The sequence below is a fragment of the Mytilus edulis genome, chromosome 7 (assembly GCF_963676685.1).
Source record: "Mytilus edulis chromosome 7, xbMytEdul2.2, whole genome shotgun sequence".
NCBI classification, from domain to species: Eukaryota; Metazoa; Mollusca; class Bivalvia; order Mytilida; family Mytilidae; genus Mytilus; species Mytilus edulis.
Window position 1 is genome coordinate 66,081,027 of NC_092350.1, and position 26,983 is coordinate 66,108,009.

Here is a 26,983-nt window from a genome sequence, read left to right on the forward strand (position 1 = left end):
CATTTTGCCTGAATTCTTTATTTATTTATACATGTTATATTTTTTCTTACTCGCTGCTGCTGCTTACACGGAACATAATATTCCATTATAGTTTTGTAGTTACTAAAGTTTTTTTTCAGTCGATTCAAAAAGTGTATGTGAAAAGATTTGAACTGATTTATAAATTACAGACGCTCAAATATCAGCTTAAATATGGAAAAATCTATCAAATATGCCATAATGATGTTTCAAATATGAAAGTCATTGTGCATTAAAATTTATTATTAGACAGCTGATTACCAATTAAGCAATCAAAAATAGTTTTTTAGATAATCAATATCATATTTTACCTGTTTAATGGAATATTTTTGTTTGACTGTCCGTGTTTTCTCTATGTCCAGAATGTTTTGTAGTATAACAATAAGAAGATGTGGTATAATTGCCAATGAGACTTGTAACTCTCCACAAGACACCAAATGACACAGATATTAACAACTATATGTCACCGTACGGTCGAATGTTTACAAATACATTTTTTTTCATACGCTTTTTGACACAATTTTATATATAAAAAAAGAAATGAGGAGAAAGACAAATGATTTTTATTTGAATTCGTGATAGGTATATGTAAACAACTTCAGAAAAGGTATCCTCCAGGGATTGAAATTCTGTTTTGGGCCAAATTTTGGGAAAATATGTGACATCTTGATCCCTTTTTGCAATATTATTAGTAAGGACAAGCAGGTTGTTGCCATCGATACACCAAAAAGAAATATCTTGAACCATTCAACTACTGGGTATCAGATAATCTATGTACATATATGACACAAACAGTAGGCTTAATTTGTAAGAAAGCAAGGAAAAGGGGATGGTAAAATTTATGTATATTGCTATCTTACATCATTACTAATCCAGCGACAAATCTCATTTTGAAGAAAAGAGCAGTAAAACTCCCATAACAATCAGCGTCCTACTTTTCTTTCTGGAAGTTTTGTAACCATTGGGGTCCTCTTTGTTCAGCTCCTGTAAGTCTCTCATACTTTTGATTTTTGTTATTACCATTACACAGTGGTCGCCGTGTCAGCCAATACATCACCTAGATTTATCGGCACCATTTGCTGTCTACCCCTGTTTATTATTCTACGCTCTCTCCAAACACCTGTCTATTTGAGCTCTAACCACCTTGTCATACAATCCAAATGCTTTATTTCCATTTAGATATTTTCAATGTATAATCTTACTCAGACCTTCTGTGAACTACTGAATCTAACCAGATAAACGGGGAATGTGTTCATTGGACACAGATAATGCCCCAGCTTGCATATAACGTTATAAAGAGTCAAGAACGGTAAAATGACACTACCTAAATTCGCACTTGATCTGTGTTTTATGGTATTTAAAATTTTGTTGAGGCAAAATAAAATAAGAGAACGGAAACTAATCGTAGGGACGTACGTATACGTACTTGCGTACGGACAAGGGTAGCACTTTTTAGCCTCCTCCGCTGCAGCGGGTGATAAGAAAAAGAAGACGTTTTTATACTGAAGCTGTACATACCCGACCAATGCCTGACTATCCCTATAACCCTATACGATCAAGTGGATCTGGTTTGGCCGAGATCAAGCTGAGATCGAGTAAAGTTGAGTTGGTCTAGTTAGTCGAGTAAAGATCGTGTAGAGATCATGATTTAGTCGGAATTATCGAATATGTAATATTCAATAAGTGGTCGGGTTGGTGTCGTGATGGAGTAATCAAGGAGTCGTGAATCGTCGAGTTAAGTTCGTATGCAGTCGGGTAGAAGTCGTAATCATTCTTGATCACGTTTGGTCGTGGAAATTTGGACAATCGGGATCATCTAATTGTCTGGGTGCTTTATCGACCTCTCCGGACCATTCCCGATCCGTAGGAATCTTTAACGAACTAATACGACTGCGTTCAGACAATGATAGAACATTCCAGATAATTTAGGATATTAATCCGACTTTTCCACTTTACGTGTCTTATCGCTGTATGGTCTCAAACGGGAGCCATAATTAGCAATGTGTGAACGCCGAATAAGTGTTTCATTATACAGAAAACCGAGACATCCAAATGATTGTTGATAGGACTATGACGTCTTTTTGTTTAATGAAAACAAAAATATGAAAAAGTCCAGGAAATGTGATTACAGAACTATTGACAGGTTAAATTAATGATTTAATAGTCTTTGAAACTATTAACTGGTGAAAAGTCTTGTTCAAACGATTCCATAAATATAGTAAATTTATTCGGCTATGATTTTATAAAGAAAATACATACTCCGAGATAAAACTTAGCTGGGGCCCAGTTGCCCATGGCCCCTTGAGCTGGGTTATTAAATATAATAAACTTTTGGTAAAATTGAGTTCAACATACAAACATCATTTACGAATAATTCTGTCTAGGCTAACAGTTTGAATTTCCTCAGTGTTATCCCTGATTAATGAGGTACATTCGTATAATAAGACTGGATAGCAGTCCTCATGGTATAGATGAAAAATTGTATATACCCATTGACTGGTAATGAGGGTAATAGCAAGTTTGTTATTCCTGAGATGCAAACTATTTCTTGAGGCACAGTCGAGGGCAATAGTTAGTATCAAAGGGACAGCAAACTTGCTATTACTGTCATAACCAGTTATTATGTGTTATATTACACCGAACAAAACAACTTTCTAAAATGTTTACATACATCTTGTCGGTAAAAAACAAAAGAGAACCACTTAAGGTAGCTGGGGTGTCTTCCTTCATCTTGGATTTTGAGGTAACAGATAACAATTGGTATATATCTTTTGAGAAATGTGCAAATTTCGAGAGTAGTATGTAATTCATGTGTAATACATATCATGTTAAACTAGAAAATTATGAGTTTCGTCGTACTTTACGGCTGAATTTTACAAAACAAATGTTTTTGTTTGATTCATTTGTTGGAAAACTTTGCCACATAAGGGGAGATAACTTAGATAAGGCAGCTTTCGTAATAGAATGTGGTGTGAATTTACCTATTTTATAGTGTGTCTTTTAGGCCGTGTTCACATTGAGCTTAACTCGGTGTGATGTAAGCGTACTCTACACTTAAACTAACTTCTATTACGTCCCCATTGATAAAAATCAATGTTTACATGTAGTTTAAAACAGGTTTTCAATACACGCAGTCGATAGACAATTTAGGCCTTGTGTGGGTTTAGTGTTCATAAAACTAGATATCAAGAACGTGGATTTTATTGTGAATATATAAGGAAGTTACATATATTGAATAAAAATTATAATTATAGTAATAATTTGAATTAAGTTATTTACCTATTTATATTACAAAAACTCTAAAATTGATCCGTTAAAAACAGCACAGGATTTAATTCCATTTTACCATATGATTTTTAGTGGGAATTTTTTTCTTTGTTTTACACAACTGTTGGTAGTACGGCTTATTTATTTTGCGCGACAATTAATTTAACATTTTGTACACAACTATTTCTTTCAAAGTACAAAATATTAATTTTCATAATATCTTGGACAAGGTTATTTTTAGAGTTAGTACCAGTCCTGACAATTCATTTCCAAATCACCCCAGCTGTGACTGTGGATTAGAAATATGGTCAATTGGATCTTCTTCGAACCGGCCGTAATATCTTTGCCAAAGTGGGGCTTCAATTTGACCGTGCGGGATGTACTAGTATTCAGCCACGTCCGACCATTTATGTGAACATGTAATCCGATGCCTCAAGTACGGAGGGTCAGGATCTCTGCCCGTTAATAAACTTTGCAAAAACTCTTAAAGGGTCCGTAGGTGACCTGTTGCAAGGCAAAACTTTTGTCCCTATCCAATATACTCTCATTTTTCCGATGGCAGTCCAAATTACCCCGATCTTCATCTCGAACGTCCTCTTTTACTGGAACTACCTATTGTATTTATTGTGAATGTTTTTCTCGTCCTGAACATGCATGAAATATTTGCCACTGCACGTTAAGCAATCAATCAATCAGTTTGAAAATCCAGTTTTTGCCTATTGTTACGCAGCTTTTAGTCCGAATAATCGTGACATCTTTAGAACTCTCAAAGTTCTATAAATCAATAGAACGAATTTCTTTAGGTACCGACCATTCATCTCCGTGGGACAAACACAATTATTTTTTCAAAAACATACAGGATCATTTTTTAAACTTCATGTTGAAACTTCGTCAATTTTGAAAACAAAAAGGACAGTATTGTTTACGAATACTTCGGCTTCTTTCGCCGATTCAAACTAACTGTTATGATGAAACCAAGGTGGCTTTTAATACCCTCATGAGCAAAACAAACAAACTGAGATGCACATTTATTGATTTCAACAAAAGTTTTTCTCCGATACAAGAATTAAAAAAAATAATGAAAAATACAGGCTTTCTTCAAAAGTGTCCTCAACGTCAATGTTAAAGAACACATATATAAGAATTATATAATATATAAAACGTCTAGATAGAAATTATATACATGTATATAACGTAAGGGTACCCAAATTGCACCGAGTACCCTAATTGCACCTATTTAGAAAAAATAGCAATCTCTAGGATTCAAAGATTTCCTAGAGACTAAACAATTTGTATTTTTATGATTAGATACTATGTACGTCTTTCAACATAGGTAAACATATCTAAATATATATAAAACGTTTACAGTATTTATCAACAGATGGACTGTTTACTGAAAAAGCAAAATGTACGAAAACGTCACCATGCGACGTCATCAAAACGTCATCTTTTTAAAATTAGCAAATACAATATATTATAAGTATCCATTTCGTAAAATATGAAGAGTAAACATGGACTTATATCCAATTGTTCAAAATATATGAAGAAATTAAACAAAAGCTCGGTTATTAGACTTTTGACGATGTGAATTTAAGCATGGATGCAATTTGTGTATTCCTCATTACAGAATCATGGATAGTTTGGAGGTTGATTCAAACCCATTTTTTTATGACTCAATATGGATTCAAAATTAAATTGGTGTACCTATACAATAAAGAAGGACAGGGCTACACAATAAATACAGTATGGACATTTTTTTCTTGATCATAAAAAAACGTAGGTGAAAAAACTGTCAAAATAGGTGCAATTTGGGTACCGTCACGTTACATACAAACTGTAAAAATCGTTCTTTAAAAATAAACTGTGAAACTTGTATTACATGTTTAGTTCTTAACATACATGTATGTAGGATTACATTTAATATCTAAACACATAAAACGTAAACATAATTATCTTGATTTTAAACACTGTTAACATGGTTAAGTGTTTTAGAATTTAAATGTTCATGACTAAAACAATACTTCCTAATCTAAATACGAACCTTAAAACAATCATAAACACTAATGCAACCTAAATATGTTGAGAAATGAGACATGCTTAAACATCAATAAAAAAGTGTATTTAAAAAAGATGTGTTTAGGATTGTGTTTAGGATCTAAACACCATTTGATAACTAATTATAGTGTTGATAATCGTCTGGTGATATTGATTAGGAGATAAACCATACAAGTTAAAAAGATTTTAAAAAATATTCATTTTGTGGTTATACTTTCAAAAAGTGCCCCAAAACATCGTGATTGGTTATAAACTTCCTAAACAATTGAAATTCAACCAATGGTGTGACGTTAACGTTATTTTCACAAAGCTCGGTAAAAGTTAATGAGTAGTCGATTTACAATTTAGTAAAAAAAAAATGTGCTAACAATATGGTAACAAATTAAAAAAAGACATGTAATTTCTTTGTTCTTTCTTAGCACCTTTCTGCTACATTTACATTATAGTTGTCATCGTTATACTCCTCAATGTGGTCATGGAGACAATCTATATATAGCTTGTCACACATACAAACATCCCAATCACAGGAACCAACCTCGTCTGAAATAAAAAATAAAAAGCAAAGCTAGAGAAGAAAAAAAACCGCCCAGTGATCACAAATTTTCAACGATTTCAAGTGGAATTTATATGCTTAAAAAGTAATCAATTTAAAACTGTAATAAGATCACTGAATATTTTATTTATCGATACATGTACTTACATTGATTACTAATTTAGAATATGTATTGCTTTACAGTTATGGACATAAGTGGACCTACACCGTGACTGGGTAGTTTAAGTAGCTCAACTACTTTATCACAAGCCTAGATAAGGATTGTTAGTTTTCAAAGGTCGGTGATTTTCTCAGGGCACTCCGACTTCCTCCACCAATAAAAACTGACAGCCATTATTACCGGAAGTGGCGGTAAACACCAACAATCAATCAACCAGTATGTCGATTTAACATTGTACCGATTATTTGTGATATTTGTTACTGGGCGGTAAGCAGTAAAAAATCAATCATTCAAGCAAGCAACACATGATGCATGGTTTTTATTTGTTTTGATTTCAGAGCAAATGCGACGGCAATTTTATTATGTGTTTACATACACAAATACTCAGTAATACACAAATACTCAGTAAACAAGAAATTAATGAATAGATAAGAAACGATTCTATCATGCCATGCTCTATATATGAATAAGGAGATGTGGTATGAGTGTCAATGAGACGAACGAACAGCAAGCTATTAAGGGCCCCAAAATCACTAGTGAAAATCACTTCAAACAGTCTTATCTATATAAAAAAAAACGAGAAACACTTATGAACCACACCAACAAACGACAACCACTGAACAACAGGCTCCTGAATTAGGACAGGTGCATACAAATGCAGCGGGTTTAAACGTTTTAACAGGCGCTTACCTTCACCTTTACCTGAAACAGTAGTGTAACATCACAACATGCTCATTTTAACGTGGGTAGGCATTATATTTGTTAATATCTTTATACCGAGCGTATAGTGATGTATAAATTGTTGACAAATCTAATGTCTTCGCATGTTAAAATAAGAATAGAGTATGGCATGATAGAATTATTTCGATTCTAATAGGACATATAACAACTTTCTACTTCGAAGCGGGCCTATAAAACACGCTCGGAAGGCAACCATTTTGATGGTCAAAACTTTCTATAGAATATCAACCGTTTTACGATAAAAAAAAAATGACCAGATACAGTACTCTGCCATAAGTATTCGTAAAACAACAATGGCGGTCACGTCACGGAAGGGTAAACAAGATTTTGACCGTCATCTCCATGTCACAATCGGGATTGCAGTGAATCTATCTATAGATGGTCATGTGGAAAAACATGTGGTTGTCATGTGACACGTGCGTGATGACGTCAGAGGCGTCTGTACATACGTTGCAGCTAACCTAAACAAAATGGGTCGCAAGGGAAAAGAACTGACATCTGATTAAAAACACACCATTGACCTTATACGTTAGTGACTTGAATATTCAACGCAGTTTTTCTTCAGAATTCTCTATAATTATCATTAAAAATAGAACATGTAATTCATCACATTGATTATACCTGTACATTCCACTATGTTGTCAGAAATAATGTAATCATAGCCATTATTTTTAGGATGCCACCAGCATTTTCCTTCAGCTACAACATTACCATAGCAATTATCATGTACTTGACAACAACTGTAAGTAAAAAAACACAGTACTTTAACAGATAAGTTATATTTAGATCTTCAGTTCACATAATTTAGAAAAACCAAAAAAATAAACTTAGTTTGAACTGGGTTAGTCGACTAATATATGTCTCAACTTTCATATGTATACATATAGCATGTATGTAAGTCACTCCAGTGAAGAACACGCACATCAAACACATTCGAGTACTGGATGTGTATACTGTCTTGGCAAATAGAAATGTATATTTTAAATGGATGGGGATCTAAATGGTTTCCCATGTTTATAGCAATTCATTATAATTGGCTGGGACAAGCAATCAATGTTGCAGTAGAAAAGAACAGTGACAGTTATCTAAATTAAGAATATATATGGTTTACGAGTGAAAATTTGAACAAAAATTATTGTACAGATATTTAAACAACCTGTGAGATATGCCACCCATAACAAAAGTGTATGGTGCACTGGAAAGGTCTTACCATGGCAGTAAGATATATAGTTATGATATAATGGGCGTGTGCCAGATATCAAAATAGCTATGTCATAGGGTAACAAAGTTATATTTCGTACCCAAAATGAAGGGGGAGAGGGGGGGGGGGGGCTGCTGATCAATTGTTTAGATACAACTTGTCTTCAAAAATTAATACAGTACAACAAAAAAATGGAGGGGGAGGGGGAAGTCAAAGATTAAAAAATTAAACATTTTTTTCTGTTTACTTAAAATTTCAAATTAACTTAAGGTACATCCATCCCTCGGTTCATTTTCCTCTAAGCATATTATTGAGGGAAAGAAAGGCAACTAATCTATACCCAATAACCCTTTTAGTTATGATTTTTTATACACCGATTTAAAATTACAGCAAATGGAACTAAAACTGTAGGAGATGTAGGTTATACGTCAATAAGACAGCAATCAAACGACAAAAACAAACTAATGACAACTAGAGGGCAACATATGGTATAGTTTCAAAAAAAGATAGGTGTCTACAAAATATGTCAATTAATTTATATAAAAATTGTCAATAAATTAAACAGAAACGATAAAAATAAACAGCTGCGCCATGAGCGCATGATACGCCCGTCGCCTGTTCAAGGAATAAAATTCAATAACTTCTCAATGTCATATCAGAAATTAAAAAAAAACAAAAAGGGAACTTACTGCAATAGATATAAACAATTCACCAAAGTTTCATGAGAACTGCTGAAAGCACTTTTGAATTATTGTCCGAAAACTGGAAAATCCCCCCTTTTTTAATGAATGAAAGTCCAAAAACTGGAAAATCCCGCCTTTTTTAATGAATGAAACCCCATAACTCGGAAAAGTTACATCTAAAATTTATAAAAATATAAAGGGAGCTTACATGTGTACGTCAATAGATATAAACTATTTACCAAAGTTTCATGAGACCAGCTGAAAGCATTTTTGAGTTATTGTCCGAAAACTGGAAATCACCCCGTTTTATTGAATACAATCCCGTAACTCAGAAAAGTAATATCTAAAATTCATAAAAACAAAACAAAAAAGAGGTCATGACAATAGATATAAACAATTCACCAAAATTTCTTGCAAATTGGTGAAAGCATTTTGAGTTATTGTCCGAAAACTGGAAAATCCCCTTTTTTTTAATGAAACATGTAATCTAAAATTTATAAAAAATGAAAGGGAACTCACGTCAATAGATATAAACAATTGACTAAAGTTTATGCAAATTGGTTAAAGCATTTTTGAGTTAATGTCCGACATGTTGACGACGGACGGACAGACGAACAGACGGACAGACGGACGGACGGACAGACGGACGGACGTACACTGAACGGTATACCCTAATACGTCCATTAACGGGCGTATAAAAACCAATCTACCATTAAATTGTAATTCTCCAAATAATGTAACAATTTAGGAAAAAGTCAAATATAAAAAAAGTTAATCATTTAATACGTACCAACCTTTAACTACATGAAAGCGTATATCCACCTCATTGCCCTACAAGGAACTTTCCTAGGAGCCATGGATTGCGATATTTTGTCCGCATATTTCCAGAATGTTCACGTAAATTGATGACGTCATGTGTTAAAACAGTTATTAGCCAATCAAATCGGTATATATAATTTGATCTGAACGGCTCGGAATGACCCTTTAATCCGAACTCCTACGTCGTTCGGATTAATTAAGGTCATCCGAGCCATGCAGATTAAATGATATATACCGACTTGATTGGACAATAACTATAACTTATTATTTCGTATTCAGATTTGTTGTGGATGCGTACTTAGAAATCCCGCATAGCATTATTTTACCGCTTGATAAGAAAACTCCAGACCCGGTGACCATACTTTTAAAACACGTGGTATTCCAGAGCTGGAGATTTAAACCCCAGTGTTGAAGATGAATATGACATTATACAAACAATGTGTAACATATTTGGATATCTTGAATGCGCAGGTTTTATTTTAAATTTGTTATTGTTCTACTAACCTGTCAATATTGTCAATTGGTGTACCTTCACCATATAATCCACAAAAACAGCCATAGTCAAGAAGGTTAGTTGATATATCCAATCCAAAAATGTCCATCATCTGGTACGAAAAATTCCACCAAGCCTTCTTAGTGATAGTACCCCGTCTTTCTGAAATAAAGTAATATATTGACACAATGTTTAAACATGCAATTCAATTCGCCGTTTCGAAATCATAAGAGCTTTGGACATTTTTTGTGTTCTTAAATCATCACGCGATTTGTTGAATTTAATTTTATTTTTTAACGGAGTTAGTAGCAAATTATAATTGAAAATTGAATTATCATTGATTAAACAGTTTTGGTCAACAATTTTGGACAATTAAAACAAAGTCTTGTTTGATTTTATACTGCAGCTTGGGCGCTTCCTGTTTTTTAGTCTACCAAATATAGTAACAAAAAAATATTTCGTTTCACGTCACTTGTCTACACCATTTTTGGTTCGTTTAGGGATGATAAATAAGTTTTATATTCTTGTTAACATTTTCATCGCTATAAGTCTTAGTTATTTTTTGGATGCAGGATAAACTATTTTCTGTCAATGTCAGAAAATATTATCATCTTAGTATTCGGTACGAAACTATAAAAGAGTTCGGTAAGCCTCGCCTTTCCCAAGCTTTTAATCCTAAAACAAAAGTTGATTATTTTCTGACTTTGACCTAAATTATCTTGAGACAAACACTTTGCAACTGCTGATGAAACAAATCAGCCAATGCTCCTTAAATTTCAATATGCCGTTACCATGGTTACTGATGGCAAAATGGTGGTCCACTTTGATATTGACGTTTTTTGTTTTTGCTGTTCAGGAGTTATGGTCGTTGATCGATCGAAAAATAGTCAAAAAATGGGGCAGGTCAAAAAGCCTGATAGCGCCTTTCAAATTACAGAAAACCCAGCTTGCTGTTTATTTGACAGCTCATTCCTTGTTTTAATAAAATTGAGAATGGAAATGGGGAATGTTTCAAAGAGACAACAACCCGACCATATAAAAAACAACAGCAGAAGGTCACTAACAGGTCTTCAATGTAGCGAGACATTCCCGCACCCGGAGGCGTCCTTCAGCTGGCCCCTAAACAAATATATACTAGTTCAGTGATAATGAACGCCATACTAATTTCCGAATTGTTCACAAGAAACTAAAATTAAAAAAACTACAAGACTAACACAGGCCAGAGGCTCCTGACTTGGGAAAGGCGCAAAAAATGCGGCGGGGTTAAACATGTTTATGAGATATCAACCCTCCCCCTATACCTCTAGCCAATGTAGAAAAGTAAATGCATAACAATACGCACATTTTAAATTCAATTCAAGAGAAGTCCGAGTCTGATGTCAGAAGATGTAACCAATGAAAATAAACAAAATGACAATAATTCATAAATAACAATAGACTACTAGCAGTTAACTGACATGCCAGCTCCAGACTTCAATTAAACTGATTGAAAGATTATGATTTCATCATATGAATACCAGGCACACTCCTTCCCCGTTAGTGGCTTAGTATTATACCATCATAACATATATGAGAAGAACATAACCCGTGTCATGCCAACAACTGTTTTTTTTAATAAATGTGTTTAGTTCTGATGCAAAGACCCTATAAGTGAATCAATATTAACGCCAAAATAAGCAATCTTTAGTGACGTGACAACAGTATCGTAACTATATCCCTTCTTAATAAGTCTATTTAAAGGTTTTGTTAGTTTCTGAGGTGAATACGGACATTTTTGTGCTTTATAAAGAATATTTTCATAAAAAATTGGATGTGAAATACCTGAACGTATAAGAAGTCTGCATGTTGAGCTATATTTACGAATGATGTCCTTATACCGATGATAAAATTTAATAAATGTTTTGACTAGTTTGTGATATCGAAAACCCTGGTGTAATAATTTTTCAGTAATACATAAATTACTCTCGTTAAAATCTAAAACATTGTTACATACACGAGCGCATCGTACCAGTTGAGATATATAAACACCATAAGATGGTGACAATGGAACGTCGCCATCAAAAATGGATAATTAACGATAGGAAATGAAAAATCATCTCTTTTATCATAAATTTTAGTATTAAGCTTTCCGTTAGTGATATAGATATCATATATACATGTATTCTAACTTTTAATGAGTAAATGCATTCAGTTTTAGTCATAAAATATTAAGTGCAAGAAGCTTACGTGCTGGACTTGCAGTCATATTAATGCACAAGAAGTCTACCTGCTGGACTTGAAGTCAAAATGAGACACAATAAGTTTACATGCTGGGCTTAAAATCCAAATCATGCAGAAAAAAGCTTACCTGCTAGACTTGAAGTCACAGTCGTGCACAAAATGCTTACCTGCTAGACATGAAGTCACAAATGGCATAATAAACGTACATACTGAACATGAAGTCACAATCATGCACATAAAGTGTACCTGCTGGCCCTGAAGTCACAATCATGTACAAAATGCTTACCTGCTGAACTTGGAGTCACAATCATGTACAAGAAGCTTACCTGCTGGACCTGAAGTCAAAATCAAGCACAACAAACTTACCTGCTGGACCTTAAAAGGTTAAGTCACAATCATGCACAAGAAGCTTATATACTGAACTTGAAGTCACAATTATGCACAATAAGCTTACCTGCTGGACTTATAGTCACAATGATGCACAATGAGCTTACCTGCTGGACTTGAAGTCACAACTATACACAATAAGCTTACCTGTTGAACTTGAAGTCACAGTCATGCACAAGAAGCTTACTTGATGGACTCGAAGTCACATTGATGCAAAAGAAACTTATTTGCTGGACTTGAAGTCACAATTATGCAAAATAAGCTTACCTGCTGGGCATGAAGTCACAATTATCCCCAATGTGCTTACCTGCTGGACTTGAAGTCACGATTATGCACAAGAAGCTTACCTGCTGGACCTGAAGTCACAATCATGCACAAGAATCTTTACTGCTGGACTTAAGTTCTCAATCATGCACAAGAAGCCAACTTGCTGGACTTGAAGTCACAACCATGCACAATAATCTTACCTGCTGGAATTTGAAGTCACAATTATGAACAATGAGCTTACCGGCTGGACTTGAAGTCACAATTAGACACAATAAGCTTACCTCTGAATTTGAAGTCACAATTATGCACACAATGAGCTTACCTACAGGACTTGAAGTCACAATCATGCACAGTACACATGCAGCAACATACTAGAATACAAAGTATTACAAAATTGCAAATTATTCATAAGAACATAAAGTATACACAGATTGAAATGCAGTGTTACAAATGTACGTCCTGAACGAAATGTTACTATTCAAATAATTTACTATTTATGTTTAGTACAAAATGCGAGAGAAAATACACGACAAAGGACCGAATTAGAAAGGATTCAAGTCTCGCTACCCTCCCTTACAGGAATCTATGTTGCGCATTGAAACTAATTATGAAATTACCGCGGTTATTGAATTAAAGAAGCGGCAAAGGAAATGCCACATAAACTGGTTTGATTTACAAAATGCATTGGTAATAAAAGGTTTTTTAATTCAATAATGTAAAAAAATAATAAAGTGTTAGGTGTATTTTGTACTTACACGCAGGAGAACCATGTTTCAGACTGAAAAAGAAGAGAAATGAACTTCAACAATTTAGTAATTTGTTTAAACTCGACGCGTATTTCTGTTGCGTCATATTTTTTTTCTTCTTCATTTAATAGAAAATTTGGTGATGATTGCAGATATTTGATTGTTGAATTTACTCCCGATTTGTATCATGTGTATTGACATATATTGTTAAGATTTTATATTACCCTGTGTTGTCTTTAAACCATTTGTATTATCGGATTTCTGTCCCTGGAATGTATACTTCACATGTCTCTTTATCCATAACAACAGCACGTAACTTATAAATATTGTTTACTAACAAACAAAAAAACACACAAAAAAACACACAAAAAAACACACAAAAAAAGAACACAGTTTATAGCTTTAATGTCTATAGACTTTGAGATTATTATGCACGAACATTTTTTGGATAGATTTTGACTTCTAAAACTTATGGTCGCATACTAATACGAAGTTATTAAAGAAATATATATTGTACGGAAATTCATACCTCCGCTACCTCCCCCTCCTTACCAATCATATAGATATGTTTCCTTCCTTCCTACCTATTCTAAATTGTCATGACTACCCATACTAATTTTATTGACATTTTTGGGTAAGCACCGTTTAAAGTCCACACTATTTTTATATGTAGTCTTTATAAAATTGTATACGCCAGAGGGCAGAACACGTATATATAGTATACTTTGTTACCCGTAGTATAACCATCCCTTTGTCGATAAACTTGTCTCTGGATCCAAGTCCACATTTACCACAAATTTACAGAACACTTTCAAAATCGTTCAATCACATATCATTACTTGTTTCATCTGACTATACTGATTACGACCCTTTGCTTCTTTATGTATTTGTTTTTAATCGCAACCATATGCTCTTTCGGTACTCCTAGGAAACTCACTACATCAAAATTCTGAACCAAACCATGTAAACCTATCTCGTTTTAAAGGTATTGACCGAGGCCATTGTCCACCCAAGTATCTTCCTAGGATTTCCAATTAAGTATCGTCCAAAGATCAGGGCCCATATGGATACAACATATGTTCGAAGGTTCAGCTTAGGTATTTTTCATGTCAACCAAACACTCTTTTAGTACTTCTCGGAAATATCCAACTTCAAAGTTCTGACCAGCTCTAGCTCAATTCAGGTATTGACCAAGGCAATTGTGCACTTAGTATAGTCTTGGAATTCGGGTCCGTCAGGACACTACATGGATTCAAAGTTGCAACATTTTTTTGTTTATGTCAATCACACATTCTTTAGGTACTCGTCGGAAATTCCTTATGGAGGCTAGATTGAAAGCCATTGTCATATCTTTTACTCATTTGATCGCCTGGGTCCAAGAATGAACCTTTATGTTTACAACGGAGTACTAGTGTCTTAGTCGACTATATGTTATGGGTACGGACACAATTGACAAAGAAAACTTTAAATTTACATTATTTAATTTGTAATGTTGCATTTCATATAAATTTTCACAAAATTATCCTCGAAAGATCGATCCTCTTTGAAAGAACTTGTACACAGCATAAACAGTTCAAACAACATATATACAAATGTATGTACAATTGTATATGCACATTTTTTAATGTGATGTGTAGAGAAATAGACATTTAAAATAGTTTTAACGGAAAATATACGGGATATTTGAGGATACCGAATGTATGGAAAGGTATATATCGTCCGTCGCGCACTTTATCTTTCTTATTCAGGTCAATTTCAAATATATCAATAACACAATTCATCTCAACGTTCACAAATTCAGTATTTATAATATGTAATTTATAATTATATTATCTTATTTTTTATTCTTACATTGCTTCTGTAGCTCCTTATTTAATAGACAAAGAGAGAGAGCAGAAAACATAATATTTTGCTTATATCAAATACATAGCGGCCCCCGAAAAAAAGTTTCTGTTAGAAAAAAAGTGGCTGCTGGTATCATTAGTATTTAAAACAGGATATCAGCTTAAGTAAATCATACATGTCAAATTTAGCTGTCAAAGGAGGTGCTTTAAAGTTAGCTAGCATTTATATATCTTTTGAACTTTGAGTTTAATACTAATTTTGGATTTTAGATATAAAATTTATCATAAATATTGGCTGCTGGCTTGATTATTCTAGATTGGCTTCTTAAAATTGGCCGCCGGTTTGCACTCCATGTAAGCACGCTACCATATAATAAGATCGCTGAAAAGGTTTTATTCCGAAAGACTTCGCGTAATCGATAAAAAAAAAAAAAAAAAAAAAATCGTTGTGCTATATATTGTTGCCAAAATCTGAGAGAACTTTCCAATTTAAAAGCATTTAGTTCGATGCAGCCATGTTTCGAACTCATGTCATCCCGCAGGAGGAATGAGCAACGAGACAACCAAGGCTGTTCCTGTTTAGTTATAGTGTTATAATACAGCTGAAAAAAAAAGATAGGAATACAATTTATTTTCTCCATTTTTTTAAATTAAAATTAATCAAACTCAATAGAATATTCTTTAATAATTTACACCTACCTATTATGTGAGAGGACACTACTTGCTGCAATGGTTTATGGTTACGATCTGAGCGAGTTGGTTATTTTTTAGTTTTTAAATGATTACGTGCATCTGCGTTCGCTTTATAAAATGTCACACCACTTCTATATATATCAAGGTTATTATGTTTTTAATATATTTTATGAAACGAAAAGAAATAACAGTGCAATCAAAATACAAATTTCTTATGAAATAAACAGGATATGTGTAGGTGCATCTTCACGTATCACTAAACAAAGGGGTAATATTCATAACTGTTTCTAATTAAGATGAAAAATGCAATACGTAAAGTCTTATTAAATAGAATTAACAACTGTAAATACACATTAAATCATCATCCATTAAATTTACAGTATATAATTACATGATATTTTCGATAAATTTAAAGTTTTGATCTACTTAAGGTAGACGAGTGATGTTCTTTATTTTGGACATTCTGTTAAAGTACGTTCTCTCGTTTTATTATTTTTGTTTATTTAAATGAAATGCAAATTAAATGTCTTAAGTAGGAGTTCTGGTTGTAGATTAAAGGTGCAACATTATTATTAAACCGTACCGGGGTCTACATGTACCCCGCATGTATTTATTGTATCAATTTTTTTCTTTTTGTACTATTACTATTTTCATATTACCGACTTTTGACTCAATCATGTCCATTGAACAATAAAATAATTGCACTTTTATTTCAAGATTAATGGACAAATTGATCGTATAGAAAGGACAAACAATATTTACATCTGATATATTGTAAACAAACATGTCTTTTGATTTCATTGTATGCAAAATTTAAACTGTTTATTCCTGAATATAAGCGTTGTCATATGAACTGATATAAATATTTCTTCATTATGAATTTGTACATATATTAAACTTGTTTTTTGAGCATTCTTTGAAATTTTCATTTTCTTGGGTGATCCTAACCTGGTCAGGGAGACAGTTTTTTTATCATTTTGGGTAATTACAATGACTTTTAAATCCGCCAGAAGACTTAGAAATGTGACAGGTTTACCATCTGATACCTTAAATTGAATGCTTAAATCTAAATGCCAACTACATTTTTTTCAACTGAACCACTTTCATTTTTTTTTTTCAATAAATCAATAATACAAATAAACCTCATTTACTCGACTCTGTCTGTCATTATTGGTTTTTAGTCTGACCTTGTATGCACGGATCGGACGGATACGTATATAATAATTTGTTTTATGTATCACAGCATTTGCATGCGATAAACGCGGACCTCTACGAAGACACCTTTACTCGTTAATTTGTAATCAACTTGGTCGCAATAACACATAAAAAAATATATAAATTATGTTTCCATATTTATATTCCTTCATTATTGGTTATCTTATTCTTCTGTCAAATAAATGATGGAGATTTGTCACAATGCAATTATAGCAAATGTTTATGATATAGGATTTGCACAACCAGGAGAAGTAATGTAATAATGTGTAGAACTGTATACATCGAGACGATGTACACTTTTTAAATAAATCAAACATAAGTCAATGCACTTAACTTATCATCAAAAGATAACAACCAAACAAATAGATTGTTCGTATGAATACATTTTACGTATCATCCATCGATAATCCCCAAACACATAGATCGTTCGTATGAATTTTGAATAATATCTTTGTACATTGTAAACTTCTTTTTGAATTTTCTATGTTGTTTCTGTAATGCTCCTTGTATATTCAGTTCAATTTAATTGATATGTTTGGCCAATTAAACTCGATGCTTCTCGTTTATTTGTAAACTATACGCATTGCATCTCTTCGTCCTTGTATATAACGTCAACATATAATATTGTCACCATTATCCTTTTTACTGCATTAAACTATGTCGTTTTTCAAAAACACCCTACTTGTTAAATGCTGCGACACCCTTTTCTCTCTTTAAATAAGATAATTTGACATAAGCTTTCAAACAAATGACATGCAATAGATAGGGTTGTCATATTCTATATTTTCTGCATAACACCTATTTGATAGAGAAGATGAAATATTGACAGCAAAGTTAGTACATTTACTAATATTAAAGGAAACAAAAATTCCGACTACATGTATTGTCCTAACAAATATAAAGTGGAAAGTTCGTTTCTAATGGTTATTCGATTCGAAGAACACATCTTGACTGAACATCATCTGATTTGGAAGACATTTTTGTTAAATTTAAGCAGCCTAATATTGGCGGAATGAAACTTTTCAGATCCAATACATATCAGAAAACAAAACCATTATTAAACAGTTAATTTATAATTATGACAATATCACATAAATATCAACGATAACTCATGTCACCACAAATTGATAGAAAAAAAGGAATGTTGATTCGTAGTACAAAACTTTTCATATCAATTACATATGTGCATCTTAGTAAAAACAAAGCCATTATTTCAGTTATCATCACATTTATTTACATCCAATCAACGGTGTACATTAAACCAGATGCGGGAGCTGTTACATTGTGAACCATCATGTTACGAGAACATGACTGAGACATCATCTGCAATAATAAATGCATATGTATCAAAAAAAAATCAAATATAGCAAAAGCATAATATGTAACTAAAAAAGAATAGTAGATACACATATACATGTATTTTAAATGTAATTGAGGTTTAAAAAAGATCAAATTATATTCCAAGAAAAGAAACGAACAGACGACCTAACAATAAAGACATTAACAAACGATACCAATGTTATTCTGTAAAATCCTTCGTCGGGTGATTTCGAAATCAAAGGTTTGTCAAATCAAAATATGTAAGGTGTTGAATTAAAAAAAAAAGCATGTAAAGTTCTATAATAGTAAATATACTTAAGAATTATGCAATCCAATCGCATTATGTATTTTATGAAATGCTTGTGACCATTTGTTTTCTTTGCGTATGAAAACGGATGGAAAAAATATGATACTGAGAACAATAAAGAAGGCACAAGCAAACAAACTTTTTTCTAAATACTTCCAGTATGTTGGTGTGTCAATTGCAATAATGCTGCGTCACCGAACACATTTAACATGTTTGGATAATTCACTAAAATGTATAAAATGTAAAATTAATACCTAATGAAAGTATATGAAGTGAAGTATTAAAAACCATATGTAGTGGGTAGTAAAACACGTACCTCAATGACATCATTTTGGCAGGATACTAAAATACCAATGATATCACTGAATCCATGACCTGTCCATTCAGCAATGGGTATATCATGTTTCAATTGACTGCAATGACTGTTCACCTTTAGTTGTATTATAAATTAAGGTACATACGATAATACATTTTATGGAAAAAATAAAATAAAAATTAAACATATACACCATGTCTCGCTTGCCTTTAATAATGATATTAGCAAATCAATATCTTGCGATGATATCTTTACTAGTAAGACTGTTTTACGTCTTTTAATAGTTCAGTTGAAACAAAATAGAATCTACATAGTACATATATAACGATCACATTTAAGAAAGAAAGCTTCAGTTTAAAATGGTGGGTCAAATAGTTAGTTTCTCACTGATAAGTATAGGGTAAACAATTAAGACATGAATACAATTTACTGAGGTTAAAATTAACTATTGCAAACAGTTGCTAGTAATGTAAGGAGTATAATATAATGCATCCTTTGATTGTCAATGACAGTTTCTTACAGATATATAGAATCAAGGTGATTGACAGGAAACATGTATGTACGAATGCAAACAAAAATGTCGTATTCATTAAAAAGGCGTGAACATGTATTCCTCAGAAATACAATTACATCGAAACATTTCGGTAATCTTCCGGATGTATCTGTCAACTAGCAGAGTTGGTATCGGAATGTTGACCTTAATATTTTAAAAGCTATATTTTAATAGTTTTTTGTCATATTCTATACTAGTTTTAAATGAAGCCAAAAGCATATTCCTAGTTTCCCTTTGCGTCGATATTTAGATGTTACTTATACAATGTAGCACTTCGGCGTTGACATGAATATCAAGTATATGGTCATTTCTATATATTAACTGTTTGAAAAAGTTTAACTTATTCGAAATACTAAGGATTTTCTTATCCCTAGCATCGATTACCTTAGTCGTATTTGGCACAACTTTTTGGAATTTTGATTCCTCAATACTCTTCAACTTTATACGTGTTTGGCTTTCTAACTATTTTGATCTGAGCGTCACTGATGAGTCTTATGAAGACGAAACGCGCGTCTGGCGTATCAAATTATAAGCCTGGTACCTTTGATATCTATTATAACGTTTCCAAACAATTTAAGATTAATTTTCTGTGTTTACATGGGACGATATTTGAAAATGCCTTTTCACTGTAAATTACACCACAAAAGATTTTAATGAAAGCAGAACTTGCAGATGGTCATAAACTCATCTAAGTTACAACATATGAGTATGTGTTTTTATCAGTAATTTGCATTACGCTCGTTGATGTTTATTTTATTTTCGATTTTTCAGTTTGTTTTCGATTTTTGAGTTTGAATGTCCCTCTCGTATCGTTCTCCCCTTTCTTAATAATCATATCAGGGTAAAGTTGATATTGCTATTCAAAGATATTAACCATACTTATTAATTTTAAAGACTATAAGCATTTACCGTTTGGTTTGTTTTTGACATCGGAATGTTGCGTAAGCTGTAGTCAGTTTACAAAGTAGCATTGGTAAACTTAAGCGACAGTACTTCGCTATGTTTACCGATGTTCAAATATGTCGAAAAACTTAAAATATCAAAAACAAAGACCTACAAAATGTAAATCCCTTTAAGAATTATTTAATGTTAATGTGTTATGTTAAAACAAATACATTTATGGTTTCAGTCATTCACGTTTTAAAGGACAAGAGTTGAAATAATATACATTTCATATCACGAAATGACAAGCCACATGCACGAGGAAGAGATCAAAATAAAAACCTGTAATCCTTTTTTCCATTTTGAAAATACTGGAGCTTGGCAATGTTTGAGGATTACCGCATCAGACGATTTACCACCACATGCGTTTGCGTTTTGCATTGTCACAGTTTTGCCTGCAGCTAAATCCATAAGTAGTCCCATTTTATCACAGACATGATCTGAAATATATATTTATTCGCGTGATTGACATAGGTTTACATATCGATAATATTACAAATTTGTAAATGTACAAGTCGATCTACACTTGACACTTGACAGTTCAGTTTTATTTTTATTAGTTTTCTACAACAAGGGACACTTATCTGCAACAAGTCATGAGTTTAACATGTGCTTTTCGTTAGTTCTGTTTGGCGTTGTTGTCAGTTTTTTTAACTGAAATATAATGAAACTATTTATATATATTGACATGATTAAAATTAACATGAACATTTGAAATTATGCTCAAGTATCTAGTATATCGCTTACATTTTTTTATTAATCGTAAATAATTATTTTGTCGTTTTAAATTGAACATTTCGATTTTCAACCTACAGATGGCTGCGGTATCTAACCTGTACAAAAGTTAACTTGGAGCAGACTTGTTGAATGCTTTCTAAGTTAACTGGAGAAATTTTAAACAGACCAGCAAGTTAACTTCGTTGTTGGCAGACCAAACCTACGGTCTGCTTTTCTAGGACTGCTGCAGACCTATTGACCTATTGACAGGTCTGCTCCAGACTAGACTTGTGGACAAGTCTGCTTTTGACCAGTTCTGAGGACAGGTTTGCCCCAGACCAGACCTGTGGACAGGTCTGCTCCTGACCAGACATGTGGACAGGTTTGCTTCTTACCAGACCTGTGGACAAGTCTGCTATTGACCACATCTGATGACAGGTCTGCTTATTACAGATGACCGTGTTTAAGACTTTTCATATCAGACTTGAATTTAAAATATGTAAACAATAATCGCATTGATCACCCCTAGTTTTTGGTGGGGTTCGTGTTGTTTATTCTTTAGTTTTCTATGTTGTGTCATGTGTTCTATTGTATAAAAAAAATCTTTTTCTCATGTCATAGATTCTTATATCATACATTAAACAATAGCTATAAAATCACATACAGCTTTCATACAATAAATGGAATTTGTTTTTTTAGTTAGAAGGCGGATAGAAAGGTGATCCAACGCATCGGAACAATATCCTTATATCATGGGATTTCAACATCATTGTCGACGTTGCTTCGTTCCCCATTTTTTACAGTCTCTTCATAAATTTTACTTAATGCATAACATGGATATTTCATCGTAATTCACCTTGTTTGCATTGGATTTACGATTCTGTTTTCGACAAAATATTCTAACGATAATTGCACAGTGTCCGGATTCAAAAGGTGTTGTATAAATATAAACAATCTCGTCAATTTCGTCAGAGTGTGTATTTGCCGATTATAAATGATATATGGGACGTCCGAAATATATACTCCGATTACTAGTTGTGCACATGAATGAAATAGTTGACACTTGAAGTTTAGCTACAAACAAAATCAATCAACCGACATTATATATCAACAGTATACTATTCCCAGAAGAGAACCTCATATATTTTTGTTTTTAAATGAATTCAAACATGTCAGTGTTGGTACTTGGATAATGCGGCGAAAACATGTAGTTTTCTTTTATGTTATACATACCATCTTGAACTACATAAATGTAATAACTTTAGCGGCGGTTCAATATTATGAATATAGAGATGAAATGCTGACACTCTAAATTCAGGCGGAAAAGATTTTTCATTCAATTATTCCAATATTGCTTTCATTTGAATTATACAGTCCATCCTGACATAAAAAATATTGCCGAATTGCCATGCGGTTATATGGATTTACATAATAAAGTGCAAATATGGTCAGTTTAGGTTGATGCAGTCACATTTTCTCGTTATAGGAGTCATCGTGAGGTTTCAAAACTACTGAAAATTTATTACGTATCAATATATTGAAAAAAAGAGGACATGCTGGCACTTTAAATCTATGTGGACACATTTTTGTAGTTATTTCGTTCCAATATTTCTTGCATTTGTATTATGCATTTAATCCTGACATAAAAATATTGCTGATTTACTATGCCGCTATATAGATTTATAAAATGAAGTGCAAATATGGTCAGTTTTGGTTGATACGGTCAAATAATTTTGTTATAGAAGTCAGCCTGAGGTATCACAACTACTGAAAATTTGTTGTGAGACAGTATGTTGAATAAAAAAGAGGACATGCTGGCACTCTGAATTTATGCGGACAAGTTTTTGTAGTTATTGTATTCCAACATTGCTTTCATTTGTAGGGCTATATAGATTTACAAAATAAAGTGCAAAGATGGTCAGTTTTGGTTGATGCGGTCAAAAATTAAAGAGTAAAGAAACAGTTGCGCATTATCCTTTTTAAATCATTGATAACTCGGGATCTATATTTTCTATTATTCAAAACCTAACCTATATTATCCAACTTCAAAACATGCATCATACTTTACAAAGAGGGGCCTCGATGACCAAATAATATTGTAGTCGAACTACTGTATCATTAGTATGTCAACACTGAGGTTGTGAGTTAGAATCCGGTACGTGGCTGGTTCGACCCGAATCTTAATTAACAAGGACTTTCCGTTTCCTACCAAAGGTTTGCGGTTCTCTCCGCTTATTTAGGCTTCATTAACCAATAAAAACTGCCCGCCACAAAATAATGCTGAGAGATGCGCCAGCGCGAATCAAACAATCAATCATTACATTAAAGAAATGTAGCCTCAGTCCACAAATATATAGATTGAAATACAAAATGGTTGCAAAAATTAACACAAGAACCATGATAGAGAATACATGTACAAGATGTATGAGATAACATTGACAAGAATCATAAGGTTCGAAAAATAAGACCACTAAAATGGAGATTTGAAGATTTGATAAGAAAATAAAGTTATAGTGGTGGACACCGACGTGATACTATGCCGCATAAACAAATTTGAAATCCGATAGTTTAACAATACTGGTATAAAATCTACAAATTATTCTATTCGAATACTAACTAGATTAATTTGCGGTTAAATAATGACTTTTGCCTATTTAGAAGAATATACCATTGTTCGCTTTTCATAACTTTGCACTCCAAATTCTAATGTTGTTAGATCAACATAGACTTGTTATTGAAAAACGACATCTTACACATATTACATATAAGCCTCCGATGATTTTAACATTCAGAATTAAATCATGAAGGATATAGAAATAAAAAAATAAGATATATACAAAAATGATGTATCTTACCTTTGGTTGTTGGTTGAGATTTAAAAGGCAAAATTGCTGAAATTGTATACAACAGTTTTCAATCATTTGGTTCCATGTTTGGACAACACCATACAGTTATGACAAATAAATGAATTGCAGAAGAATGAGAACAAATCGGAAAAGTAGCATGTATTGTTAGTGCAAACACAATAATAGCAATATGAACAATTTGAATGGAAAAATCACATTATTTAAATTCAATACCGTTTACCATTTGATATGTTACATTCCAACTTACCATCTATTTGTATCTAAAACATATTTTTCGGTACGCGCCTTTTTAAAATGTCTTTTAACAAATGTTAAATGCATACAACACTTATTTTTGGACGATTTACAGCTTTGACGTCAATGTTCATGATGTTTGATATTGATGTTTATGCGTTTGCATGTTTATAGTGACTATTTGTAAAACCCGAGTCTTAAATATCAGACAATTTTCTGTGTAAAATTGTCAATATGAAATACATCAAACCAATGTTATCGTATATCGTCCCCCCATATATTTCAGATTTTAAATGTATTAAAATAAAACTACAAGTATAGAGCGTTGTGTCCTTTTAAAATAGCAACAAGGCGTCATATCCTTATGATAAGCACAAACATTGCATATTTTAATATAAAGTAGTGTTTTAATGCAGATGATGATTTCGTTACACATAAAGGTCATATTTACAGACAAGTAGAGCTTGTAAATGCCTGTACAGAATGGTTTTTCATGTGTAACTCCGGTTATTTTGATTTTTGTTCAACGCCAATGAATTTATATGGAATTTAATACATGTTATTTACCTTGTTGATTGGGGGATTTAAACATATCCTTAGGGTTAATAAGGCGTTAGCAATCTTTAAAAAAAGCTACATAACTGTTTTAAATCAAGGACTTAATTTGGGCATACTTACGACCTGTTCCAACGATTGGCTGTTTTGTTGCAGCTGTTAAATGGGAAACTATAGTATATGAATGGTTAATGCCAACATCAAAATAAAATCTAAAGGAATTGTGTCTAGTTTGTTTTAATAATTAAAACGTCATGTGTATTTCGTTTCTTCTATAAGATTCTTTCGTCATTTTAATGAAAAAAATCAAACAGTCAAACATTTTCATAAACAAGAAATATACATTGTAAATTCTCTTTTCCAATTCAAACACTTTAATTATGTTAATGCATAAAGATAACAAGATTTTACAGGAATCAGTGAATTATTCCTGTGGGCTTTTTTTTTTGCTTCCAAAAACAGATTCCAAATTGTTTGCAACATGGTTTATTACATTATTTATACGATATCAAAAGATTATTGCTTAAACGTGCTTTTGGGTGTTTTTTTAAATTTATTGTTTCCTTCTAAAAGACTACGTACATGTACATAAAGCGTCAATCTATAGTTGAATATATTATTCAGATCGTGACAGTTTTAAGAATGTCGTTTAACAGTGCATAAATAAACTCATCATAGATACCAGGATTAAAATTTTGTATTTGCGCCAGACGCGCGTTTCGTCTACAAAAGACTCATCAGTGACGCTCGAATAAAAAAAGGTTAAAAAGGCCAAATAAAGTACGATGTTGAAGAGCATTGAGGACCAAAAAGTCCTAAAACTTTTGCCAAATACAGCTAAGGTAATCTATTCCTGAGGTAGAAAAGCCTTAGTATTTCAAAAATTCAAACTTTTGTAAACAGTTAATTTTTAATTATGACCATATCAATGATAATTCATGTCAACACAGAAGTGCTAACTACTGAGCTGGTGATACCCTCGGGGAATAAAAACTCCACCAGCAGTGGCATCGACCCAGTGGATGTAATAAACTGGTCATAATACTTGATATCATACTAATGTAACAGTGTACGACACGGCAGGCACTCAGCAATCTCAGTTTTAGCTCATTATCTACCTATTGAATTGAAAATCCCCTATTGCATGCATTGCAAGCAAAAACAGCATAGATCCGAACTTGCTTATCGGAATGACAGTGAATATTTCGTGTTACCTGTTTGACAATTGGTACCGGAAAACCCTGAGTGACATTGGCAAATGTGTCCTCCCACTCCATTATAACAGTCACCATGTCCGTGGCAAGGATTATAACTACAATCTAAATCAAATGTAAGCAAATTGTAAGTTGAATTTAAAATAACAGAAGTTGTATTATATCTAGTTTAAAATTATGTTTGATCTACTGTCTACATTTGTTTGTGTGTGTATTATTATTTCATACTCAATTACGTTGTCTATTTTTTTAATTTGATAATATATAAAACAAGCCTTTTATTTATTGCACAGTAAAATTTTGAGATAGCAGTTTAATCTAGACAGAAACCTTTCAGACTATTTATGTGCAGTTGTAAGCATCAGGCTAACAAAAATCGTAACGTGTTTTCATTGCTCTACCATAATATGATATTTTAACTTGACTTTCCTCTTAGTGTTTCATATACATATTTGACGATTTAAGTCAACGAAAGCCTTTAATCCATAGTGTATTCTATGGTAAAATTGAGATTTTCATAAACTTTGTGAATGCCCTTATGACATTACAGAATATTGGCGTCACAGATCATAACAAATTCATCTTAGTGAATTAAT

The 26,983-nt window shown here is 32.7% G+C and overlaps 2 protein-coding genes across 2 annotated transcripts; both read right to left on the minus strand.

Moving 5' to 3' along the window:
* Positions 1 to 5,414: 5,414 nt before the first annotated feature.
* On the minus strand, positions 5,415 to 16,271 carry LOC139482016 (basic phospholipase A2 1-like). The gene is made up of 6 exons (XM_071265652.1): positions 16,154 to 16,271; positions 13,620 to 13,642; positions 13,187 to 13,235; positions 10,002 to 10,152; positions 7,416 to 7,534; positions 5,415 to 5,880 (listed from the first exon to the last, which is right to left on the minus strand). Exons 2-6 carry the CDS (start codon positions 13,632 to 13,634, stop codon positions 5,756 to 5,758), a joined length of 459 nt encoding a protein of 152 aa, XP_071121753.1. The 5' UTR covers positions 13,635 to 13,642; positions 16,154 to 16,271; the 3' UTR covers positions 5,415 to 5,755.
* A 2,299-nt stretch (positions 16,272 to 18,570) lies between these two features.
* On the minus strand, positions 18,571 to 26,486 carry LOC139482017 (uncharacterized). The gene is made up of 6 exons (XM_071265653.1): positions 26,388 to 26,486; positions 25,297 to 25,329; positions 24,373 to 24,408; positions 21,083 to 21,240; positions 19,306 to 19,419; positions 18,571 to 18,685 (listed from the first exon to the last, which is right to left on the minus strand). Exons 4-6 carry the CDS (start codon positions 21,221 to 21,223, stop codon positions 18,596 to 18,598), a joined length of 345 nt encoding a protein of 114 aa, XP_071121754.1. The 5' UTR covers positions 21,224 to 21,240; positions 24,373 to 24,408; positions 25,297 to 25,329; positions 26,388 to 26,486; the 3' UTR covers positions 18,571 to 18,595.
* Between the last annotated feature and the right edge of the window lie 497 nt (positions 26,487 to 26,983).